We start from the raw sequence: 27,309 nt of genomic DNA on the forward strand, positions 1-27,309 counted from the left end.
CCTTCCACCCAATGAGCACTGGGATAGGCTCCAGCACCCTGGCGCAACCCAGGAGGACAAGCAGCTTAGATAATGTGTGTGTATTTCTTATCTTTAGGAATAATAGTTCTTTGGCCTTTGTGTCTCTGAAAGGCCTGTGACAGTCATTGAGAAGGAAGCTGTGACATGAGATAAGGACTTGTTTATGCCCATCTCTAATCTGTCCTACCAGCCATGGGCAAGGCCGATTGTTCAGGAGCTGGACCTGGGTATTCCCATCATTGTATAACAGGGTGAAAGGTGACCATTTGGGAATCTTCTGACTGAAAGCGACTTTTCCTGACATCATTAAGAGGGACACTGCCTTTGTTGACTGAATCTCACCAATGACACTGTGTTCAGTTTTGTTTCTGAGCCCAAGTCTGCATTATAATCATTTTGAATGGTAAAGATGAATCAGCTGTTTTAGCAGACATATGGGAACCACTCAGGGTCATCAAAGCCAAACAACAAGATACTAATTTGACACTGCCCATATGATTAATGTCATCCAGTGTTCTTTTATTTCATCATAAGTTTAAGTTTCGTACACTTTATGGAACAATCATGGAGATAATGATAGTATTGATTTTAATATAGTGAATAAGAAATTATGTATTTGACTGAGGTTGATTTACCTATAATTTGTATAAATCTATAACTGCTTTGTCCAAGTCTATGTTAAAGGGGAAAGACACCAGCAGGTGCTCTCACCCCCCCACCCCACTTTCTCTCTCTCTCTCTCTCTCTCTCTCTCTCTCTCTCTCTCCTCTTAAAGTTTAAGCCTGCTGATTTTCATTTGCTTTTGTCTTAGTTAAGAGTTTGTTTATGTGTTTGTGTGAAAGTTTTGACCTGTTGAGACTGTTTTTCTCTATTTTTATTCCTTTTTTAAATTTCCTTTCACCATGTTCTTGTAATCCTGAAAAACATTTTACTTAAATTTTAAAATCTATTTGACTTTTTTAAGTCTAGAGAGGCCATGAAGTAGTTTTTTGGTAATTTTCTGGATTGTTATCTTGTGATAACAGGTTAATTATCTTATTATCTCAAAATAACAACATTGTTATCTTGAAATAACTAGTTAATTACCCTGTTACATCAAGATAACAAAAGTTGCTATTTTTAAATAATGATTTAATTATCTTGTTATTTGAAGATAAAGTTGTTATCTTGAGATAACGGGTTAATTTTCTTGCTATCTCAAGATAACAATGTTGTTATCTTAAAATAATGAGTTAATTATCCTGTTATATTAATATAACAAAAGTTGTTATTTTAAAATAGCAAGTTAATTATCTTGTTATCTCAAGATAAAGTTGTTATATTGAGATAATGGGTTAATTAACTTGTCATCTCAAGATAACAAAGTTATTACATTGAAATAATTAGTTAATTATCTTGTTATCTGGAGAGAACAAAGTTGTTTACTTGTGATCATGAAATAATTAACTCATTATCTCAAGATAACAATCCTGCTCATGGCCTCTCCTTTTTATTTTTTGGGGTATATTGCATCTTAGAAATTATGAATGGGTGCTTATGATACATTTCTAGACTTTAATCTTAATTATGCTGTGGTCAATTAAAACATAATTACAGCTGCACATACAGCATAAACACTAGTAGAGCTGCATATGAGTCTAAGGTCACCAAGCGTCGGCTAGAGGGGTAGAAAGCCCCCCAGCACTGTCCTATGAATCAGTGGAACTGCATACTCTGGAGTGATGGAGCTCCATCTAATACCTTCAGGATGAGCTGGAGTGTCCAGAACTGACTCTTCCAACATCAGTACCTGACCTCACTAATGCTCAATCAAATCCTCACAGCAATGTTTCAGCATCTAGTGTAAAGTCTTCCCAGAAGAGCAGAGGCTGTTGCTGCAGTGAAGGTGGGCAAACTCTCCATTAATGCCCTTCATTTCAGTAGAAACGTTCTATAAACGTTTGAAAATTGAATTATTATAATTATTATTACAGTGAATTACTGAGTTTATTACATGATCATTATTTACAGTGAACAGGTCATTCAGCTGGACAGAAGCGCAGCTGAAGCCCAGCGTGGATTCACTCCTGACCAAGAAGCGCCTTCATCTCTGTGTCAGTCGCTCGTGATTGGACCGAGATATTTGGAGGACGTGCCCGCTGGTCGAAACGCCGCGCGCATCCAAACGAGGTGATGACCACGTCCGCACAGCCATGGTGTCTCCGGTGACCAAAGCCGTCTTCATCGCTCTCTTCCTCTTCGCCATCCTGCTCATCCTCTACGTTATCCTGTGGTACATCTGCCGCGACGCCGACAACGACTACATCTGAGCTCGTGCGCGAAGGTCACGGAGGGGAACGGCGACGGTAGGACGGTGCGTTCAGGACAGAGGCTGGAGCAGCTGCTCACGCATTTCAATGAAGATGCTGCACCGGACAGCGCGTGAAACTGCAGAGGAAACGACGAGCTGTCGCGCGCAACAAAAGTTAAAACCAGATTTTCAACTTTTGCTGCCACGCGCTCTTATGGAAGATCATTGAGGAGAAAAATAGCCTTTTTTCTTCTTCTGAGGTTCTGGCAGCTGTATGTCAACATTTCGACTTGGAATCTCAAAATTATGACTTATTACCTCGAGATAATGACTCACTATGTCAAAATAATGATTTGCTACCTCGAAATAATGACTATGTCAGAATGATGACTTATTACCAATAGATGATCACTCACTATGTCAAAATATTGACTTATTACCTATAGATGATGACTCACTATGTCAAAAGGATGACATTACCTCGAGATAATGACTCGCTATGTTAAAATAATGACTTTTTACCTCAAGATAATGACTTGCTATGTCAAAAAGAAAGACTTAATCAATTTTAATAAATTAAGGAATTATTTTCAACATACTAGTCTAAGTTTGAGAAAAGAAGTTGTTTTCCTGGAGATACGAAGTCCTAATTTTGAGATAACAATTATTTCAAGATACTTAGATATAATTTCAATATAATATGTAATAATTTCATGATACTAAGTGATCATTTTGAGACAAGTATTTATTTTATGATAGTCATGATTTTAAGATAACGTAATTATTTTGAGATATTAATTCTAATTTTAGGATACTACGTCAACATTTTGAGATAGGTATTTATTTCGAGATGCTAAGTCCTAATTTTGAGATAATATGAATCATATATAGATACTAAGCCCTAACTTTTGAGATAATCAGTAATTATTTCGAGACAGTGAGTCTTCATTTTGAGATATGTATTTACTTTGAGATACTAAGTCAAGATCATAAGTAGTTATTTTGAAATATTAAGTCCTAATTTTGACATAATACTTATTTCAAGATACTTAAGGCATAATTTTAAGACGATAATGATTTTTAGATACTAAGTCCTAATGTTGAGATAATACAAATCATTTTGAGATAGTCCTAATTTTTTGGAATAATATGAATTATGTCAAGAGTCTACATCCTTATATATTTAGAAAATAAAAATATTTTGACATACTATGTAATTATTTTGAGATATTACGTCAAAATTTTGAGAAAATGAGTGATTATTTGGATGTGGTATGCCACCACTGGCACAAAGTAAGGGCTGAGTGTGGGTGAGTTTTGAAAGTTGTCATCAAAGCGGGAGGGAGTGGTGGTCAACAGTGTAAGTACAGATGTTGTATAGAAGTATTAATTACATACTGAGTTTTCCATGTAATGTGTTAGTAGTGCCACTTCTTCTTAATAATGTGTTATAATGACTTTATAATGACTCATTAAACAAGGACCACTGCTACACCTCTTTTTGAGGGGGGAGGGGGCTTTAGCCTGTCATCAACGTTATTAAACATGTTATAGAACAAAATCACTCTGGTTCTGATTGCTCCAACTGAAACTGCACTGATCTATAATCTGCGTATTTGAATAACATGTTTAGGAGCTGTAGCAGTAGAGAGAGGAGTCAGCACTGCTTGACTTCAATACCCTTGCTTAATCAGTGCATATTGTAAGTGGGTGCATAGCATTATTAGATACATACTCAATTCAATCACTGAGATGTAAACAAAGTCATTCAGAGTGGTCTGATGTGAAATGGTTCATTATGCAGAAACACACAGACTCTGATTTCTCTACAGTGGAGGAACCAGGAGTCACAATGTCTACAACATAAGCACAGCCATATAATTTACTATCCCAAACCAACAGTGAACTATGCATGTCTTATGAGTTTTATATGTAATGATGATGGTAAAAAAGTGGTAAATCTGAAAAAAGAAGTTTTCTTTGGGGGCTATTTTTGCATTATGTATCACTCCACCATGAATATACTCAAGAATCTGTTTTGAGTAAGCTACACATCTGTTGAAAGCTCATAAAAAAGTTGATCACAAAAAAAAATCGTATTGCAGCGTATTTATAATCATTGCATGTAATAACTTTCTGTGAGGGAACTTTCAGAAGCATTGAACACATTGAAGACATCTGGTTCCCGTTACCACCTCTGTGAACAATTCTAACGCTGTAATTTTCTCTAGAATTCAGCAGTTCACATCAAGCCAGTCCAAATGACTTTGTTTACATGTTAATCATTTATTTAGACAGAATTTTTCAAAATTGGTGGAATTCCCCTTTATCACAAATTATGAGGAGACAGATCATCTTTATGAATAGTCATATTTTGTTTAATGTAATGCCATGTCCCATTGTAAAAATGAGCTCTCAGAGGAGCTGCACTTCATTCTGTTTTGTGAGAATAGAGTGGGATGCAGTACTCAGAAACAAATCATTTTTGTTATTATATTTTAAAACAGTATTAGATTAAACTGTATAAGTTTAATGTGATAAATGTTTCTACCTTTTGACATTGTAAGTGGTTCAGCTAGAGCAAAGAGCCTTTGACTGACAGCCTACAGAGTCCTGTTTGAAGTAGAAAGTGATGTACTAGAACGTTATTGAATTTAAACGTTGCCATTGATTTGTAGTGTGTAGGTTTTCCTCTGTAAGAATGTTCTGTAGACCCATCTCTCTCCTTTGCTTTGCAGATGGTGGCTATAATGACCTTGGTCATACTGGAGGAGCACTCAGTGTGACAGCAGAGGAGGTGGACAGAAGGCCAGATATGGAAGGATCCGGAAACTGTAACAGGCGAGCAAGGAAGAACTGACCTGGGCTGACAAATGGGGGACTGACTGGGACTGATAAACGACAGGAATACTAGGACACCAAGGATGAAGATGGGAGGGAAAAGAGAAAGACTGGAATAACAGACCATCAGCACTTTCATCATGAATAGTATGTTTTTATTTTGTAGTCCTGTTGTCTCTGTAGTTAACACTACAGTAATGTCTTCCCTGTAGCTCTGCAATGACTGAACACTAATGCTAGTACTAGCGCTAAATCTGATGTAAAGACATACAAGAAGTGAATATGAATGGCTTTTGTTTCTCTAAATATCTGTAGTCAGATTTAAACTGGCGCTGTGATCCACACTAGAAGTGTTAACGCATTATGGATTTAAAATGAAGCACAATAATGCATAAAACCTCTATGGAATTTGCTGTGTGTTACAACATAATTGAGCCTTATGAAGAACTATACAGTCTCACCATGCATCCTTTCAACTGGTGAAAACTGGAGGAAATGAAATGGTACGTAGGTTAATAGGAAATAGGAAATAGTACGAAATAGTAGTAGGAACAATGAGAAATGTGCAATTTTTAGCAGACTTTTTCATTTAAGTGTGAGAAAACACTTCATTTTGATGGGTCACTGTAGATGTTTTGAAGATGCTCAGTCTGTATTAGAGTAATATTCAATTTATTAAATGCAACTGAACTGAAGTGTGATAGATTCTATTGAATCTGACTCTACTCCTAAACCTAAACCTAACCTTAACTTCAGCACTAAACCTATTGTTGCTGTCGGAATAAAAGCTTGTATCTCCATTTTTGTCGTTTTTTTTTAGTTTTAGTTTTTTTTAGTTTTATTTGAAAATACCTGTTGCCCTTAACATTGTATGTAAATTTCCCAATGAATGGACCAAAAGAAACAGCCCAAAATGACTTGGAAAAAAAAAGGTCTGGTTCCATTGACTTACGTTAAAAGTAAAGTACTTCTCTTGTAAAGTTCTCATTTTGGAGATACAAGGTTTTGTTCCGACAGCAGCGACATACTTACTCCTAAATCTAACTCTAACTATAGTGGTGATGATAATCAATTCAGTATCATCAGCAAGGTTGTTAACAGTTTAGGTATCTAGATCATCTGTATGGAACCATCAAAAAAGTGACCAATTGCTTTTATTTGTCTATTTTTATTCAACCTTCAGACTAAACAGAGGGGCAGCTCTGCTTTATAGTGGCAGTCATGAAAGCAGAGAAATGCCTTTTTATTTACTATGCAAACCCACTGGTGAACCGACACATGACTATTTTTCCTTATAATGTCTTGCATCTAAATAATGAACTTTAAAAATATGTTTTAGACCAAAATCCTATTGGAAAAAATGTTGTAAAATTCAAGTAATATATCTGTAACCATTTCATATTATCACTTTCTGTGATGTAGCATAATGTTAATGTAATGTAATGAAATGTAAAAAACAGTTAGCAGTTACATGCTAATTGAGCAGTGCACAGGCAAGATGAGGTTTAGAGACCAATGAGTTTAAAAGCAAGCCGCTATGCCTTCTCTGCAAGGACACTGTTGGAGTATTATGGAATATCAATCATGGAAAACCAAATTACCTTTTTTAGAAATAACAGTTTACCTCCGAGTCCATATACAGAACCTGAGCCGCTTAAACAGCCCATTTTGTATTATTTGTTTGTATATAGCACAAATACCAATGCATTCGAATGCAAATGCCTAGTCAGCCTACAGCAATTTAGCCCCGCCCATTCACTCAGAAGTTATAAGGAGTGTTTCAGCCTGAACAGTCTTTCAACACGACACAATAATCAGAACCAAGGTCATTTACATGTGTCAGTGTTGAAGGCACATAACAAATGCAGTCTGTTTAATTTTAAGTCATGATGAGAGGTTGGAAAATGGTAATATCTTATTATGATTATAACAAAATACAAGAAAGATGAAAGACATGGGCCGTAAACCAGTGGTCCCCAGGGCTTCCCAGACAGTCTATATTTTTGCTCAATGCCAACTGTTAAGTATAGAGCATAAATATCTGGTTCCCATCACCACTCCTGTGAATAATTCTGACTCTAGAACAACATTTCACATTAAAACACTCTGAATGACTTATGGTTTAATAATATTGGTGGAATTTCTCTTTAACCCCTTACCAAGTCATTACGCACTTCTAATGGAAAAGCTCCATTAGTTTGCATTCAAGTCCCTTTAGTTACTGAATAACAAGCCTTAGTAAGTAATAAGCCTGGAATTATAAGGGGTTAACAGCTTAGAACGCAGCACTTCTTCATTTTTGAATGTGTTTCTTCACTTTGGGAGTGATACTATCTCTTCGTGGCAAGTCCTTCACAGATAGGTTCCATTTCAGCAGTGTGTGGTTAAAATAATTCTGCTTAGCTCATTAATTATAGCATCGTCTTTCAAACCCTTCCTCTTTCTCAGCACACGCGAGCTAACCATCTTAACAAATGACCTAACCTCAAAGGCCTATAATAGCTATGATCTGCTAATAACACATGGGTGTTAAAACCATTATTAACCAGCTCACCAGTGACACGAAGCACTGAAGATGATCTAGACGTTAAGTCTTCTGTTTCGCTGTTAATGCAGAGAAATGTTGTCAAGATGAAGTAATGTGTAGTGGAAGTGGAAACAGAAAAAGCAGAAGTGTTATAAACTGTAAACGTCTGCGCTTTCTGGAATAGCTCACGACAGCGGTCAGCTTTCCAAAACCTTCTGTCTCCTAGAGTCTTCGGGTCTGCAGCATTTGGACTGAGGTGCTGGTTAACGCTTATTGTGATTGTGTGTTGGGAGTGTCGGCCTGATGGAGCTGCAGCAGAGGCGTTCGGTGGCGCTCAACATATACAATCATGGGGAAGAAAGAGAAACAGCAGAAACCAAAACTGAGGATGTCTATCAGTGTCTGCAGTATCCTCCAACAGCCCAAAGGACAGATGCCACCAAACGACCTGCTTTAGGTAAGAAATAGATGAACAGATGCATAGATATATAGATGGATGTAAAGGTGTATAGATGGATAGGCTGATAATTGCTTGAGGTGCCTCGATGACGGTAAAATATAATAATAATAATAATTCACATTTGGCTGCTAGTTAAATGCACATGGATAACATATGCATCTCGTTTGTGTGATCATAAAGGGAGGAAGATGATGTTCCTGCTTATAGCTCTCATTGTTCTCTTACTGACCCTCAACCTCATCATCTCAGCAGTGCACTGTAAGTTTTAGCCCTTTCATATCTAATGAAAAAGTGTGCATATTTTCCAGAAAGAGTATTTAAAGAGAATTTCCTCTGATTAAAGAAATAAACCTGCATTATTAATAGTTAAGATGAAAATAAAGTTGTTCAGAGTGGTTTGACGTGAAGTGCTCAGTTAGAGGAACTTGCACTGAGAATTGTTCACAGTGGTGGTGATAGAAAGCAGGCATACGACGTGTTAATGCCTCTAAATGCTACATCACAGAAGGTTATTACGCTATTAGTAATAAAGGTTCTGTGCAGGTACCTTTTTATTCATCAAGGTACAAACAATGTAAATGTACCCTCAAAGGTACAACAGTGGTTTTAAGGTCCAATTGTGCACCTTAAATATGTTTTTCCAGGTGAAAAGTACATATTTGTACCTTTTCATACCCGAATGTTTTAAAACAGACCAATAAAATAAAAAGCCTGGAGACGAGACGGGGTGTGTGGAGTCAATACAACTTAGAAAATATAATTTCAGTGGATAATGGTACAATTATGCTCCCTGACCAAAGGCACTGAGATGTACCCTTGAGGGTCCCACCCCAGTGCATATAAAAACTCAGACACGTTTAGATTCACTGGTGATTTTGGATAGTAAATAAAACGGCTGTATTTGTGTTGCTTACAAAGTGACCCCTGGTTCCTATCACCACTGTAAAGAAATCTGATTGTGTAAGTTTCTCTACCATGATCCATTTCACTGTGAGTGAGTTTGTTCATGTTTCACCTGAAAAATACAGGAATCTTGAAAAATTGGTGGCATTCTCTTTTGACATTGTTAAAGAACTGAGCTCCCATTGTTTATGGGGGGCTTCAGCTGTGGGCGCAAGTAAAGCTAAGAGCTTCTTCTGCTGTCTTTCAGTCTTTCACTTCAGACAGACGCTGGGAGTGATGAACAGACAGAGCACGAGCAAAGGTGCAGTACAGTAATCTTCAGTTTGTCTGGACTTTCCAGGCTGGTGTGCTTAACTAGATCTCTGTTCCATTACTTAGGCCTGTTGCTTGTATTATAAATAGAATAAATGTCAATCCCTTTAGTTTAGGGCCGTTATGTCAAAACCATTTTTGCTTTATAAATACTTGTAGCATATATTTCATTATTGGCATGAGCTGTTCATAAAACCTTCCTTGGCTTTGAGTGAAATATGGTTCCTAGCCAGGTTACTTCTACTTGTGGTTTCCCTTTGGGCTACAAATGCAAACCTACTTTTACCTCTTGTGGATTACTTGACAGATGATTTACATCAAATGTACTCATGACGTTCCCAATACAAAGGTGAATGTGGTTTGCATTTGGTGTGTTTTGTGATATTACAGAGGTGTGGCATCTCCATGACAACGTGTTTTATTTGTTCCGGAACGAGCTTGGTGACTGCAACACTGCCAAGAGATTCTGTGCCAACAGAAACGCCAGCCTCGCCACTGTAACACAGCACAACATGGTAAACACACAGATACCTGCACGTTTGTATTCCTGCCTTTGTGGGGTACTTCCTTCTGTGCTAAACTTAACCAAACCTTTATCTTCACCTCAGATCAGCTTGGGCCTCTTTTACTTTTCAGTTGAACTGAAGTTGCACTTTTTTTTTTTTTGCTTGTGGAGAGCAGCATAAACACATCAACAATGACAGTATTCATGTTTTCATCACTGTAGAGCCATTAGGTTACCACAGAGAGCTAAATACACACACAAACACACAATTAAAGTATTTATCTATTGTTGATTTCACAGTATGTGGTATTGCCCAATACACTTCACCAGTTGCCATTTTATTTTTGGTAAAAAACATTCTATATAGAGCCATAAATGTTTTTGTGACTTGTAATAAGAAAAAGAGAACCCTTTTTGGTGCTATATAGAACCATTTTTAAAGGTTCTTTAAAGAAATATATACAAAACGTTTTCCATTATGGTGAAAAGCCATAAAGAAGCATTTATTTATTCAAATTTACTCATGTATTTATTTTTTTGGATGTTCTAGACATAACCAGTGCCTTTACTAAGAGCCCTTAAAGAACCACTTTTCTAAAAGGCCCATGTTCTACATTTTACTATTTTATTTTTTCTATTGAGGTCCACTCATAGCATTTGTGTGGACTTTTGTACCTAAAATGCTCATCATTCATTGTTACTGTGCCTTTAATACTGATATAAGGTAACCGAGCTCTGTTCTGATTGGCTGTCCTGTATTGGGCAACTTTCTAAAGGCACAGCACTCAGAGCTAAACTACTATAGGCTGAACGGGTAGATGTATGTAACTGAATTGATTCTCATGATGTCACAAAATCAATGAAGTCAAAAGGAGCTGTATTAGCAGCTTAGTTTCTGTATATGGACTGTATGGACTGGAGAGTGTATGTCGTGTTTTGAAACACAGAGCACATTTTTTGAGGAACGAGAAAAGAAAAAATCACTTCATTACAGTATGAGGCAACTGATTGATTTTATTGGGCAGAATCTTCTCTATTTTTATCTCTCTCATTGTAATGATTGTTTCCCTGGCCTTTGGGAGCAGTTGTGAGCTGGAGGTTAGGGAACCAGACCGGAAGGTCACTGGCTTGATCCCCTGAGCAAACAGTACATGACTGAGGTGCCCTTGAGCAAGGCACCTAACCCCCAACTGCTCTCCGGGCGCTGCGGATAGGGCTGCCCACCGCACCGCGTGCTCACTGCCCCTAGTGTGTGTCTTCACTAGTGTGTATGTGGTGTTTCACTGCAAGGATGGGTTAGATTGCGGAGGTGAAATTCCCCCATTGTGGGACTAATAAGGGTCTCTTAATCTTTGTTGGAATTTTCTGAAGGACTTCCACAAGATTTGTCTTTGTTTCAATTTAAGTTCTTGCATAATCATAAACAAATCACTATTTATTTTAAAAATGCGTATTAAAATCTCAATCATTATCTAAACCAAGAAGAAGAATCCTATGACAGGTTGTTTCACATTGTTCTGTGTATAATACAGGGAGATTCACTCGAAAGAGGCCCAGAATATTCTGTAATAACTCTTGCTAGGACAAAGCAATCTGAACAAAACAACATGCGATGTGCTCCTCAGCATATGGAGCTTCAAACAAGCCAGGATGCCCCTGCATTGGAGCGATGAGGTAGGCGCCGGACAGCCTAACGGGAGTTACAACAGAATATTCGGGGCCTCTTTCGAGTGAATCTCCCTGTACATGGATAATAATAGCAGCTTTGTTAATCTTTTACCAGTAATCAATAATGGCTGCACTCAAAACTAAAAGATCTCAACCCTAATATGAGGCAGCATCTGATTTACTGTCACACTGTACAGCTTCAGTAAATATACTTATCTGAATTGATCTGATACTGGGCATATATGTGTATGTGTGTCCCCTTCTTGTGGTTGTGTGTGCATATGTAGGAATGGCTGCAGTCACACACCAAAGGAAATCACCTCATAGTAAGGAGGAGCCAATCTGACGGATCTGGAGACTCTGACTCCACATTTATGGTATCTACCACAGTCTTCACATTGCTGTAAATCCAGCAAAGATAACTGATCACCATCCCTTAGCTGCATTTCAGAGTAGTCTAGAACTAAACAAGAAGGTACAGGTTCTATGACTGAGTGACTTTCTTACAGAACAAAACAATAAGCCACTGTTGCAAGGTGTTGTTGTCAGGCAGAAACTGAAACACCAAATGTCCAGTCCATTTCCTAAGGTCCCTGTGAACAGATATTCCAAATTCCTAGAACTAGGGATGTTAAGTGGGGTACCAGAGCTTGTGTTGAGTGCACTTTAAGTTGAAGCCCCTTATTGATGCTTGTGCTTTTTTCCTGAAACGACGGCATTGACGATCACTCGAAGCCTCCTTTAGGGACTGTTTCCAGAGCAGGTTCAGTTTTGGCAGACTTCACCCCCGTCTGTCCATGTGGAAATGTATTCAGTCTCAAAGCTCCATTCGCTGCCCAATTAAAGGACACTAGCACAGTCTTACAGACTTTACATAGGGTGACCAGGTGTCCCCCTTTTCTGAGCCCAGTCACCATTTTTGGTGGAAATGTCCTTCTTTTTAAATGTGAATTAAAAACACAGTGAAAAGTCCTAAGAAAGACCCGGCAGCAGAGCAGATGGACTCACCTAGTTTAGAGAATGCTGCTGTGTAAAACTCGACCAGAGGCTAGCAAGTGTCGAGTGAGTCCACAACATCACCACAAACATCTTTTTAAGACACAAGGCATCCCAGGGGTTATAGCAGTGGTGGGGTTAGGGGACTTCAATCGTACTACCAGGAGATAGGTAGTCTGTCTAATTTGTACAGGTATACTATTGACTCTCTTCCCAATACGAGACACAACACATTATAATCTATATGAAAATCTTAACAACAAGCAACAAAACACCAATAAACCATACACTAACATTCAAGCTCTTACTCAGACACGGCTCTATAGCAGAGGTTCTGTCACTGGCACGACAGAAGCCATCTACCTTTTGTAAGTGGCTCCCCCTGGTGGTGGCTTAGTGCATCTCCCCCTTTCACTCAGCTTTCACTCCCCACATCATTCAGCTTTCACCATAGTGCAACAGTTACCATGGTCAACATACATGAAACTGGAATTGCCCCCCCCTTTTTATTTCATAGAAAAACATTGGATATTTTAAAGATATATTGACCGCCTAACTGGAAATGTCCCTGGTTTGCGTTTCAGAAATCTGGCCACCGTAGGATTATATGAGTGAATCAAAAGCAGTACAACTGATGAACAACTGATAGCATTAAAAGCTCTAGCAACATAAGGAGTTAAGGAAAAGCAGGAAACTGAATCATGTCTGTGCCCACAGTACATGTTGAACTTATTTCAAGGTCACATCTAGTCTATAAAAAAACACAAAGCACTTTCAAGAATAGTTTTTTTACATTGCTTACATGACACTCTAGATTTCACAGGCCTATATTCTTTTGACTACTAGGTGCTTCTGATGGGCATTTGAGGCTTCAAGAAGTGAATCAATTTTACACAGCTGGCTGAGAAGCTTCAGCGCTTCATGAAGCTTCATCTCACTGTCACTACTAAGAACAGATCATGACAAACATTTTAGCTATGTAAAAACATTTTAGCGTGGAGAACACTACAATGTGCAGAGCGGTTGGCTTACAGGACCACTCTTCTAGTTTGTGAAGCAGCAGAAAGCATAGTGAGATCTAGAGAGCCAATATTTCTCTCCACTGAAAGTAACCTTTCTCACTGTGACTGCATTCTTCCTCAGGATGAAGATGATTCTGAGTGTGACCTCCTTGGTGTGACCCCTGAGCAGGTGGAGGGATGGGTGTGTGAGAGAGCAGCACAGATCTCATGACTGTATTTTGAATATTAAACTGTATTTTGAATATTAAACCACAGTGTCCACTTGAGTCAAATCTAATAACTCACTAGGTTTGCAAGTTGTACTAACCAGACATACAGAGCAGTTTTCTTTTCTTTTAGAAGATGATGAATTGAAGATTTTCAGTTTATACTAGTGATGCTAGATGTACTGTTTTATGTTATAATGTTTAAAACTTTGTTATTCTCCCAGAAATGCCTTACGATTCCTTCCTTATTAAACGTGCACTGCAGCTGTTGCTTTCTAAGTCCACCAGATGGCAGCAGTTCGAAGTTCTGGAGTTCTAAGAGTGTTTTAATCAGTGTTTTCAAGAGGTGCAAGAATTTCCAGCACATTTACTGAGTAGTTGTACTCTGGCTATTTTTAATATTTGATCTGGATCATTATACATTCCTGGGAGGTGCTCCACCGAAACCATTCAGTCATCAGCATCCCTCCCTTCCCTGTGATAAAATTGTAGCAATGCACAGCTTCAAGTGGCTTACGGCCAACAAAATATGTTAAAATACACAATTTTTCAGAAAATAATGTTATTATTATTAATAATCAACATAAACAAGTATTCCGCCAAGAAATGTAGTTCCTTTAGAGTATGGTGTCATTGCCAAGCAACCAATGGACCCCTGAATGAGGTGGAGAACGTTCAGTCGCCCATCGCTGCATATTGCGGTCATTTACACTGCCATTTTACAGTTAATCAGATCATAATATCATACCTGTGATGTTGATGATGCAGTTGTTTCAGCCTGTTAGCTGGCCGACCAGCCTAGTTCTGGTTAGAACTAAGCACAAGGGTTTTTTTTTTGGCCTTGGCATAGTAATACAGAGTTCAGTTGTTGTGAGGCGGTCCTAGGTGTGCCTATATTGTGGATTTTACAATGGCTTTGAATGTGGCTCAGATCAGATTTTAGGACTGGAACTGTCCGTTTTATAATGCTGAATAATACTGATATATGCAGTTATAGGAAGCTGTACACGAAATTGCTTTTAAAGTCAGAGCAAGACGACTAAAAGGTCCTCTACACTCTTAGAAAACATGGCGCTTCAAAGGTTCTTTAGAAAAAGGTTCTATTTAAAACCATGAACACATAAAGAACGCTTTGCGTGATTAAAGAGTTCTTTGCATCATTAAAAGGTTCTTCAGATTGATAGAGATTGTGGTGTGGATGGTTCTACATGGCTCTATATAGCACCCAAAAGGGTTCAAGTATTGTTACTGTGTCAAGCTTCTAAGAATATAAGACCCCTTTTGGGTGTTATATAGAACCCTTTTTAAAAAAGGTTCTATATAGAACTGTCTATAGCACATTCATGTACATTCTCCATCAGTCCAAACCCTTTCATGATACAAAGAACCCTTTAATCATGCAAAGTGTACTTTGAGTGTTCATGGTTCTATATATTTTCTTTACTAAAGAACGTTTGAAGTATCATCTTTTTTAGTGTAGAACATACTGAAAAAAAGTTCAATCAAAGTAAATCAGGAACGATATCAGTGGTGTGTGTATCAATCCGATACCAAGTTAATACAGGGCCAGTATCGCTGATACCGATTCTGATACCAATACTTTTTACTTATGAAAGCAGCTTATGTACTTTTATGTAGGGGAGAGCAGTGTGTCATGATTTATGAGGTGTACCTATCATCAGTTTGCTAAATCTGAATACATTTTCATGACCACTAAGTAATTTAGTGATTTTTGCTTCACACTGTTATGGAGTTAATCATGTTAAAAACCAGGACAGCAAAGATGATGCAAAATGAATGTTTTAAAACTTTTTCAGTTACAGGTTTTTGCAAAGCGTACACACAAGATGTGAAAGGAGCGGTTTTTGCACAGACATGTCTACTTTTTGATGAAAAGAGAGCGACATATTGAACATAGAGGAGAGATGTATCGATCACATCACGCTAATATTGATCCGATACCAATTGCAACATTGGTATCGATGATATCGATATTTTGATCACCCCTAGACGATATCACAGTATCATGTAATCAGTGGGGAAGAGGAGCTGATCTGCAGGTGTAAAAATCTCAGATGCAACGTGTTCGATTAAAAAGCAGTGCCGGTATTTCAAAGTGTCCATGATAACATTACTGTGCGTGGTTAATATCATGGTACATATACTGAATTGCTGAATACCAGCACAGGTCTAGTCTCCATTATTTATTTTGTATGTGCTGAAGGAGAAACGTAGTAACAGTTATGCAGCTGCAGAGTCACTTCTTAGCAACAGGCGCTCAGTTACTGTAAAAATAACACAGAACGCTTCTCAACCAATCTGGTTGGAACTAACTGTTATATAAATATATGTATATGCATTATTTATTAACTATAGCTAATGCTAACTAACAAAAATTAGCCAACATTTTTAACCATTTTTATGTAAACTCACACAGAATTCACATTTCAAATGTTGTAGTTTTTAAATACATTTCTAATTTGCAAAGTTTACAAATGATTTGATATAAATCACACATTCTGACAGAATAAGATGACAATTGATTCAGTTGTAAAGCTTCTATCCTCTGTAAAGAGATTATCTGGCTTTACCCCCTTTACATTTATTGTGATTATAGCACAACTGGCCACTGTTCACCTGGTGTTGGTTTATGTACCGTCATCTTGAACACATTTTAGTATTACAGTAAATAGACATTGTCCCTGATCTGTGCATAATTCAATCACTAATCATTTGTCTGATGTGAAAAGTTCTGTTCTAGAGTCAGAATTGTTCACAGTGGTGCTGATAGGAACCAGACGTCTGAAGAGTTTAGTGCCTCTAAAAGCTCCATCACAGAAGGTTATCAAACAACTCTGTGATATTTCCCTTCATTCATAAAGTCAAAACAACCTTTTCTAGACCAAAAACCACTTTAACATTCCTCTAGACTGTCTTTATGTACTTCTTCACCTGATGCTGTTTCTCCATGATCATCACAGCTGACTGAGGAACCTCTTTTCTGTAAGGATGTGTCTCTCAGCACATCACTAAAACCAATCCCTGAACCTCTGAGAGACTCCCTTAGACCCCCCTTCTCCTGCTGGAGCTGCTCTCTCTGAGTCTGAGCTGCTCCTCACTGTTCTCTCATACACCTCCTCCAGAAGTGAGTGAGTCTTTCTGAGCTCTGAGAGGCTTTGTTTCAGTGTCTCCAGCTCTCCATCCTTCTCCTCCATCTGTCTGCTGAACTCTTCCTGCATCTTTGACTTTGAGACCAAAATGTTTCTCTGAAGTTCAGGCAGGATGATCTTCATGAGGTTCCTCTCTGCCTCCATTCTGGCTTCTCCTTCATACGTCTCCCTGATCTCCTCCATCTCCTGTCTGTGTCTCTCCTCCATCTCTTTCCTCTCCCTCTCTCTCTTTTCTTTTAGTCTCTTCACCTTTTCTTCCATTTCTGTTCTTCGCTCTAACTCTCTTTCCAGCTCTCGTTCCAGTTCTCTCTTTTTCTCTTCATCCCTCTCTTCTTTCATCCTTCTCTCTAGCTCAGTTGTTCGGTCATTCAGTTGTTTTATCTCTCCTTCATGCTCTTGTACTGCTCCCTCTATCTTTCTCAAAGATTTCTGCACCTCCTTTTCAAGTTTTTCTTTAATTTCTTTTTCTTCTTTCAGCTTCTTTTCTTCTCTTTCTTTCATGATTTTTGTCTCCATTGCTCTGATCTGAGATTGTGTCTCCAGGTAGATCTCACTGCTGTAGAATTTCTCTCTGTTTCCTTCCACCATCTTCTCGATCTTCTCCAGCAGCTCTGAGATTTGAGAACCATCTCCACTCTCCTTAATGCTGAGACAGTGAAACCTGTTCCCACATTTCTCTACAAGTCTCTGGACCTCCTGGTTTCCTAACTGGATAAACTCTTCAATGTTTTTCTCTTGGACTTCCTCAGTCACAGTGAAAAGGATCATGGAGTTCCTCCAACATCTCTCTCCAAAGATCTCCTCCATTTTCTCCAGCATGGCTCTCTCCTCTCCTGTAGACTGCTTCACTGGTATGACTAGGAGGAAGGCGTGGGGTCCTGGGGCAGACAGACGGACACAGAGTCCCACGTTCTGTCTCAGCTCCTCCAGAGAGAGTCCAGGACAAAACCAGTCAGGAGTGTCCACCACAGTCACCTGCCTCCCAGCCACCTCCCCCTGTCTGCTCTCACTCTGCTGCCTCACTGTAGACGCTCCAGCCTGGCTCCTCTCCTCTCTGCCCAGGATGGTGTTTCCTGCTGCTCTCTTCCCACATCCAGTCCTCCCCAGCAGCACCAGCCTGAGCTCTGCTACAGGAACTGACTCTGGAGAGGCTGAACTAGAGGATTCTCCACTCACTGTGAATCAACAAGAATAAGGAAATGATGTTACTGTATGTGGATATAATTCTCTGAATATTTATAAAAAAATTATGAAAGTGTAATTATTTACTATTTGGATGAAGTCCTTCTTTACTGTTTCTTCTCCTGAGTGGTGCTGCTGAGTCTGGAGTCTCTCCACTGACTAGGAAACAGAAGAATCAGACATAATGGAGATTAGATATTGTTTGTAGATAGTATAGTTCATGAAATACACATACAGGTTATACTGTTGCTGTTTAATATTTTGATTTAATCACAAAATGTTGATGTTATCATAAATAAAAGTGCACATCATAGAGCAGTTGACTTTTTTTATTTAAATTTGGATTGAAATCCATTTTCTGAAGCACACTTATACATTCTAAAGTAACACCTCCAGTGTGTAGTTAGTGTTTCATAGTGATATATGTTTTAACTTTATGCAACCTTAGTATTTACTTACAGTGTGGAGGCTCTAACTCTTTGCTGTTTCTCCTTCTGGCTGGAGCTGCTGAGTCTGGATCTGTTCTCTCCTGCAGCTGCTTGTTTCTCTCCTCTAGAAGTCTGTCTTTCTCCTCAACCTGCTTGTCTCTTTCCATTAGCTGTGTGTTTCTCTCACTTAGAAGTCTCTCCTTCTCTTCAAGCTGTTTGTCTTTTTCACTCACTTCAGTTTTCTGTTGTTCCAGTAGGATCATCATCTCCTGTAGTTTGCTGCTCTTGTCCTGCAGTTCCTTTCTCAGAGTCTCCAGCTGCTTTTTACTGCTTTCCACCTCTTTCACTGTGATCTCCAGTAGAGTCTCTTTCTCTCTCAGCAGTTTGATCTGATTCTCCAGTTGTGAGTCTTTATCTTTAAGCTGTTTATTAACACTTTCTAATCTTTCATTAGTTTCCTTTAATAATGAATCTCTCTTATCAACAGTCTCTAAATGTTCTTTAATAATCGTGTTTTTATCTTTCAGTTCTTGTTTTGTCTCTTTTAATTCTTCATCTTTCTCCACAAGTCTTTTCTCCATTTCTTCCATTTGTATTCTATGATTCTCTAATGTCTTTGTTGTTTGTCTCAGTTCATCTTGTGTCTCTGTGAGAAGTTTGTGTTTCTCTTCTAAAATCTTCTCCTTCATCTGAAGTGTTGTTGTATTTTCTGTCAGAAGTCTGTCTTTCTCCTCCACTTGTTTTTCTCTCTCCTTTAGAATGTTTTTTGTTTCTTCAAGCTGTTTGGTCTTTTCTGTTAAATCTGTAAGAAAAAATAAACTGAGACTTTCTGAATTTACAGTTTGCCAAACTGACAGATACACAGAACTGAGACTGAACAGCAGAGTGAGTGGGTTTATTAGCTGGTAAGGAAACATGAAAGTGGAAGAGATTTTATGTCTCTGTTAGGAAAGCCAGGAAAATAATAAGAGGTGAATATAATAATGAAGTATGTAGTGGAGATTAGTAGATATTAATTAATGACAGTTAAAAACAATTACCAGTCAAATGTTTGGACACACCTAGACACACTTTTTCTCAGAGATTTTTTTACTATTTCCACATTTTAGAATTATAGTTAAAACATCAAAAATGTAAATTAATACATACAATCATGCAGAGAGCGAAAACAGTGTACAGCATATAAAAATATCACAGATTTTACATTCTTTTTGAAATTAGCCCCTCAGTCTTGATGCAGCTTCACACACATTCACTCTCAACCACCAGAGACACTTTTCCAGCAGAATTAAAGGCCGTACATTTAGCGCTGAAAGACATTCATTTCATACACATGTATTAACGTGACTAAATGTATTTGTCTTAGATGCAGCTTGATTCATATTCGAGCAACAGCCTTTAGATGCACACACACACATTATCTAAACGCTTATCCTTCTGGGTCGCTGGGGTTGCTGGAGCCTATCCCAGTGGTCATTGGCCAGAAGCTCTTAGATAAAAATGACAGAAAATGCTTATTCGCATAGGTGTGTCCAAACATTCAACTGGTCATGTGTGTTAATATGTTATTTAATTATGATGTACTTTATGTATATATATATATATATATATATATATATATATATATATATATATTATATATATATATATATAAGGGTGTATTTGTTAAATACTGTTATAAGTTAATTGCATTCACTAATATAGTAAATAAAGATTGAGTCTGACTGTTAAACATGTAAACTCACCAGCCATCAGGGTTTCAGTTTCAGTCTGTAGGTCTGAATTCTGTTGTGCTGAAATGATAAAGACAGAATATTAATTTATCAGTCAGATATTTTACAATCAGTCTGTGTCTTAAATTCTTACCTGTGTGTTTCAGTTGTTGTTCTTTCTCTTCTAACTCTTTCTGCTGACAGGTGAGTTCAGTTTTCTGTTGTTCCAGTAGGATCATCATCTCCTGTAGTTTGCTGCTCTTGTCCTGCAGCTCCTTTCTCAGAGTCTCCAGCTGCTTTTTACTGCTTTCCACCTCTTTCACTGTGATCTCCAGTAGAGTCTCTTTCTCTCTCAGCAGTTCATTCTTCTCATCTATTGTTTTATTTTTGTTCTCTATTGTTTTTGTATGTTTTTCTAATTCAGTGTCTTTTTGTTCAAGTTGTTTGTTTTTCTCTTCTAAAGTCTTTTTTCTCTCTTCTAGTTGCTTTTCTTTTTCTTTCTCCATCTCTGAGAGGTTTAGTTTCAGTCTTTCTATCTCTCTCTCTTTTTCATCCATCTCTCTATCAAACTCTTTCTGTCTGTTTGTTATATCAGTCTGAGTAATGAGTTCAGGCAGCTTCCTGATGAAGTGTGTATCTGCTTTTACTGCACTCTTCTCTCTGATCTCCATCTCCAGTCTGAGCTTCTTCACCATCATCCTCCTCTCCTCCTGCATCCTCTTCAGCTCCTCTTCAGCCTCCTTCATCTGCTCATCTTCTCTCTCCACTCCTCTCTCCAGCTCTCTCCTCTTCTCCTCATTTCTCTCCTCTGATAACTTTCCCTCACATTCATCTTTTTGTTTTTTATGCTGTTTTATTCTCTCCTTTATCTTTTTACCTGCTTCCTCTGAGCTCCTCAAATCATCCACAACAGCTCTCATCTTTCCTCTGATCTCCTCTTCCTCTCTTTGTCTCATCTCCACTCTTTCTCTCACTCTTCTTTCCTGCATCTCTCTGATCTCCAGACTGATCTCTCTGATGGTCTCTCTCTCTTTTAGTTCTTCTTCTTTACTGTGTGTTTGTTCGGCTGTGTTCTCCAGTTCAGTCTCAGCTCTCTTCAGCTTTTCCTCCTCTGCTTTCTTTTCTTCAGTTAAGCTCATTAAGTTCTTCAGTACAGAAAGACTCTCCTCTTTTAATTCTGAAATGATGATTCAGATTCAGAGAATTTAGTTTATTTTGTATTTTGTCACATTTGGGGTTTTTACAAACCAAAAATAAAGACAAACCATATCAAATATAAAACTTTTTACAGTGTGAAACTCACTTTATACCGTAAATTTTAAATTATAATGATATTAATTTACAAAATAAAGAAAATTAATTAATGGTTATGATTTGATATTCAATTTGCCTTTGTATTTGGATTTTTATCAAATATCTGTGTGATGTTATTCAGTGTTTATGAATGATGAATATTTTGCTTGTTTTGTTTATAAACAAGCATTAAGACTGGTAACACTTGCATAACTAGCTTTGTGCTTTCGTTCAATTTTACTCATCAGTCTGAATGACCTCTTAATGAATACCAGTCAACAACTCTGCAACCAGCTGTCATCAAGTGTATGATGACGAGGGAAACGTTAAAGAAAAAAGCTTTAACATATAAACAAATATGAACATCCATCCATCCAACATTCCCTCCATAATAAGAGAAAGAAACAGAGAAACCTCTGAGGATCTAAAATCACATCTGCATCTACATCTCCTGCCACAAAACAGCCTGCAGCTCTAACAAACACTGATCTTCAGGTAAAGAGCCTTTAGACCCGACTCACTGAAGATTTACTGAATGTCCAGATAAACACAGATGACCATCTCAAACACACTGTATCAAACTCTGAACTCACAGCTCTGTTCACTCAAACAACACACATCACAGAGAGACACCATTCAGCTCTTCATATCTGAAAGGACTCCACAAACACCAGAACATCATTACAGAGAACATTTTTAGATTTACTAATTTACAGTCATATGCACACATTTGAGGACCCCTTGCTGAATTATGTGGTTTGTTGATTTTCTATGTGGAAATAAGTTCAGTGAACACTCATAAACATGGCATTTTTCTGCCAATTTTGGTGCATAATTCCTACGTATTTGCTGAGTGTAATATATCAATTTAATGTTATTTTCTGTAAAAATTATAGAGACTGATATAAATGTATGGAACATCCTACCAAATTAATTTAAGCTGTAACTTCAAACTTATTCAAACTGTAGTATTTTAAGTAGTCAGACTTTAGATGTTTATGAGGATGATGTTTGATGATGTTTTCTAAATATTTAATTTATAACATAATGTTGACGGAACACATAAGGCGGAACTTAGAAGTGCAGAAGTGCAGCGCCCGGACAGTCTGTGGCGGCACACAACAAAAACACAGCTGGATGAGTGAGAAATCCGACTGGCTCCCTCTGCATTAAAAGCCAGGTTAGGTCAGGAGTCACAATCCCAATGTTAAGAAGAGCCATTCTGTCCTTTCAACAAAAATCAAACCACCCTGGGAGCCACAATGTTTAATAACCAGTACGTCTCAGTATGTGCTGATGTCCTAGTCTAGGCTAAACAATATAAACGAGAGCACAGACTTACTTCTTGCTCTGCTTTAAGCTTTAGCTTTAGCCGCTTTCCTCCCATCTCCGCCAGAAAACCTTATCTCAAAAGTAGAGCAGTTTATTGTAAAATGTCTCTCAGCGTTCGACTGATTTATGAGGCTGAAGCCGCTTCTCATTCTCCAGCTTCTTGTTTGAATTTTATCAGTCCACCTTAAATTCTGCCTGAGGCGCCAGAATATAAATGCGGCACCATTTAAGGTGGAACGGGAAAAATCGAAAGAGAAAAGACTTCAGCTTCGCAACTTTTTAGTGTTTGACAGTTTCTTGTTGCAGGTTTATCGTACCAGGAAACCAACTGCGTTGCTTATAAATGAGAATAAGGCAGTTCATCACCAAATATTTGTCTTAAATCTCTCTCTTTACATTAGCTAACATTACTAGCCAGGCGAGACTGCGTTGCTAGGTGACCTGCAGTCTGCATGCCAGGGGAAAAGGGACCAGAATAAGAGTCACACTATTTGCAATTTGTGTCACACTAAAGTAAAATCTTTTGGAAACGTCAAACATGAGAAACCATATTACATGTTTCCACCTGTTTTCCTACCGGTTGTACTCGCTGCCAACCAGAGGAACACTGAGTGAGTGATGTCAAAACTTCCACCCAACTCTATCTAATTAGAAACTCTATCATAACTTTTATTGACAAGGATTTGCGTTCGTTCTCAATCGTTGAGAACCAGAGCTTTCGCACAATGTTGCACACTTTAGAGCTGAGATACAGCAGACTGTCTCGAAGATGTTTTACTGACACAGCGACACCACCACAACGAGACCAAAACTGAAGTTATAAAATCATTAAAGTAAACGGGTAGAACAGCTGTAACATGTGCTGCATGGACATCCACTGCCTCTGGATCTTATGTCACCCTAACAGCACGTTTTATCACAGATGAGTGGCAGCAGCGTCTCATGTGCTCCAAACAAAAGCAGTGAATGAGAACCTTCCAGTTCACTTACCACATCACTTCCATTTGATTTATTAATAAAAGATACTGGAAGTAAATTCATTATGGATCATTACAGATACTTTGCTTTAAAAGTACCTCACACAGTGAGAAAATAGAAATCCTGTAGAGAAAAAAAGATGCATCGATAATCGTTTTATAATCGCATCACAGCCTCTGAATCGTAATTGAAATCATGAGGTGCCTAGAGATTCCCACCCCTAGTGAGCAGTCAGACCCCAATGTTTTGAAATAAATGCCTCCCAAATTCTGAAAATCAGCGTGTAACATTAAGAAAGGTCATTAATGAAAAGCATATTATCTAGAATTAAGTAAACTTTTTTGTATTATTTAACTAATTAATTAATTAATTAATTGTGTCACTTAAAGCAAAAGGTGTTTAGTTTAAATTCCAAGTCAGTAAAAAGTCTGAAATGGGTTTTAACTCTGACTTTGAACTGATTCAGTATAATGATTCATATAGAGGAGAGAAAGTTAATCTCTCTTTAAAATGAATCACACAGACGGTTCAGTATCATTTCTCTTTAATATAAACTGCTCAATATAATGATGTATTGATGGAAAAACCTCAGTAAAAGCTGTAAAACCTCATAAATCTATAAAACTCATCAGCAGTCTGATCTACACATCATACCAACATAACCTCAAAAACACACACGCTTACAAAAATAAACATGGTCATCCTCACCGGTCAGCAGAGCAGATTCCTCCATTTTCAGTCTCTCCTCTTCTGTCCAGTTTCTGTCTCTCTGTAAAAGAGAATAAAACAGTGTGAAGATTCATTCATGATGTCATTCTGTATGTTATATGATCAATAACTGTTTCTCTGTTTAAATCACTGTTGATGTGTCAGTGTGAATCACTGAGAGCTGATATTAATAACAGTAAATACAGAAACTGTATTGATTGAATTTTACCAAAAATAAATAATAAATAATAATGAATAAATTTATTTTAATTGATATATGAATTCATTCTTAATTTACTGTAATTGTCTATTAGAGTGTGTGAAATATGAGCAGAGCTGATAATGTAATAATATTTATTAATAAATAATATTTTATTAATAACTGAATAAGAGCTCTTTTTCATCTTTTAGTTTTCATAATAAATCATTCATCAGTCATGAGCTCATGGGAAGTGAGTAACAGATCCACAGAAACGCAGCATCAGAAAAGAGGAATTAAAGTAGTTCAGCTCTGCAGCTTCTGAAGATCATGATCACTTACAGAACACTGATCAGCATCAACACTGTAATAACACTTAACTCAACACCATGAAAGAGAATCAACAGAAATGAAGATGTAAACTTTATCAACAATCAGCCCTGAACGGCTTTTACACACAATAATATCTATATTCATAGATTTAAAAATCATATTAAAGTAGATTATTAAGGAAACATTTGAAAAAGATGGTTCTTTAAGGGGTTCTATATAGAACCATGAACACTCAAAGAGCCCTTTACAGGATTAAAGGTTTCTCTGCATCATCAAAGATTCTTCAGATTGATGGAGAACGCGCTGTTCTTGGTTCTATTTAGAACCTTTTTGAAAATCGTTCTATACAGCATGAAAAAAGGTTATTTTACTGTTACATCCAGCTGTTATGTCAAGCTTATGTACAACAGAGGAACCCTTTTAGGTGCTATGAGGAAAACTTTTAAAAAGGTTCTATACAGAACCATAAACAACACATTCTCCATCAATGTGAAGAACCATTGATGACGCAAAGAAACCTTTAACCTTGCAAAAGGTTTGTCGACTGTTAATGGTTCTATACAGAACCATATTCTTTACTAAAAGTGTGATTTATGTAGAATAATATGCTCACCTGACGAACAAAGACTTCCTCAACTCGAGACTCTGATCAGAGACAAAATAAGAACTTTTAAAATACTGAAAACATATAAAACAAAACATTAGATCAGTATTTTCTTTAGTAAGACTTGAAGCTGTTGTTTAGTTTTAAAGACCCACATCAGGGAAAATATCATTTTCAAGAGGTTTAAAGTTTCAGAATGTGCTGTTCACTCTGCAGTTCACACAGTATATATAGAAACTATAATACAGCCTGTTTTGAGTTCACTGTGGTTGTGATGTCACAAAAAAACACATTAACATATATCTGTCTATTTAGCCAACAGCAGTTTAGCCCTGCCCATCAACACTGAAGTTATAAGGAGTGTTTCAGCCTGCACTGCTTTTTAATGAGCCACATTAACTGATGAAGAGAGGATGGAAAATTATCTTGTAAAAATGAATTTTGACTGTTTTTTATATATAAAACCACACAAATGTTATAAGTGGACTTTGGGGGGAAATAAAATACTAGACAATGTGGGATATGAGCCCTTTAAAGAACTCCAGCTGCTGCTGTATTTACAATTAGATTTTTAAACACTTTACAATAATAATTTTCTCCTCTTTCAGATCGTGTTTTCCTGTCTGATATTCTATAGTCTGAGATGAAAAATGAATGAGCTCTAAAACTGAAACAGCAAATTAGATCAAAAAGTGAAGCTAGTTTAAAGTCTGAGATCTGCTGCTCTGTAGCTTCTGAGAAGTTAGTCTGATTCTCTCCTCAGTAAGTCTGACTGTGTGCTGCTTCTCTGACTGTCTGTAACCTGTTTGTTTTGTCCAGCAAACTCTGTATTAAAATCCAGCTGATCAGTTATTATATTTCATTATTCACTACATTATTGTTGAGGTATATTTAAAATGGTGGCTTTATAGAAGAAGGCAAAAACACTCTTAACTTTCAGTATAAGTTGATGTCTGAAGTTCCATGTGTTCTGTTTTTGCAGGTTTGGAATGTTTAAGCTGGGGGCCCCTGGTCCAAAGGCCCCATAGGGAGTGGGCCTCTCTTAGTTCCAAACAGATGAGATCATTTTAAAAAGGACCATATGTTTTGTCTCTTTTTTCAATAACAACCACCCTATATAAGCAGTTGGGATATTCTGTTCTGGAGGGGACACTTTAGAATTGGCACAGATCCCCTCTCAGGTACTTTATGGTGCTTGATATGATGCTGTTTTACTTTGTAATAAACATCTTATACAGGCATGACGGTGTCAGCGGAGTCTCCTTCATCATCTTCACATCATCGCTATTTTATAAACCACAAGAATTTGGGTCACGAACTTTGGACGTGTTGTGGCTGGCTGCGTCGCCGACACCTTTAGCGCACTTACTCCCACACCTAGCCGGCATTTCAGGTGAGCGCTGGTTTGTTCATTAGGGCTATTGGGTGTTTGCTGTCTAGTTGCACCATAAAGAATTACGTGTGTGCATGCCATGTTGTGTTGATGTTTGGAGTATTTCTCCGTTCTAAATTGGGGTTTTATTGCGTTGTACACGCCGCAAAAAGGGAGGAGTATAATAGAGAAAAGGAAAGTTGATGTAAAAGTGTAGAATAGCCTAATCAGTAATGATAAGGTGAGC

General features: G+C 37.7%; 2 protein-coding genes across 3 annotated transcripts; one reads left to right on the plus strand and one right to left on the minus strand.

Moving 5' to 3' along the window:
- The first annotated feature begins 2,230 nt into the window (after positions 1-2,230).
- LOC118804118 lies at positions 2,231-13,794 on the plus strand. Of its 2 annotated transcripts, XM_036564745.1 has the most exons (8): positions 2,231-2,374; positions 5,050-5,299; positions 7,906-8,136; positions 8,320-8,397; positions 9,290-9,343; positions 9,745-9,869; positions 11,815-11,904; positions 13,667-13,794. In XM_036564745.1, the coding sequence occupies exons 3-8, from the start codon at positions 7,983-7,985 to the stop codon at positions 13,754-13,756; spliced, it is 591 nt and encodes a 196-aa protein (XP_036420638.1). In that variant the 5' UTR covers positions 2,231-2,374; positions 5,050-5,299; positions 7,906-7,982; the 3' UTR covers positions 13,757-13,794. The 2 variants fall into 2 exon arrangements, with proteins under 2 accessions (XP_036420638.1, XP_036420637.1); XM_036564744.1 differs by lacking the exons at positions 2,231-2,374; positions 5,050-5,299 and having other exon boundaries at positions 7,748-8,136.
- A 2,362-nt stretch (positions 13,795-16,156) lies between these two features.
- Positions 16,157-27,078, minus strand: LOC118804108 (golgin subfamily A member 6-like protein 22). Its single transcript, XM_036564738.1, has 8 exons — positions 27,006-27,078; positions 25,700-25,731; positions 24,555-24,615; positions 20,398-21,420; positions 20,277-20,324; positions 18,563-19,333; positions 18,191-18,262; positions 16,157-18,096 (listed from the first exon to the last, which is right to left on the minus strand). Exons 1-8 carry the CDS (start codon positions 27,076-27,078, stop codon positions 16,781-16,783), a joined length of 3,396 nt encoding a protein of 1,131 aa, XP_036420631.1. The 3' UTR covers positions 16,157-16,780.
- Positions 27,079-27,309: the final 231 nt, after the last annotated feature.

Source organism: Colossoma macropomum, unplaced genomic scaffold, assembly GCF_904425465.1.
Source record: "Colossoma macropomum unplaced genomic scaffold, Colossoma_macropomum, whole genome shotgun sequence".
In the NCBI taxonomy this organism is placed as follows: Eukaryota; Metazoa; Chordata; class Actinopteri; order Characiformes; family Serrasalmidae; genus Colossoma; species Colossoma macropomum.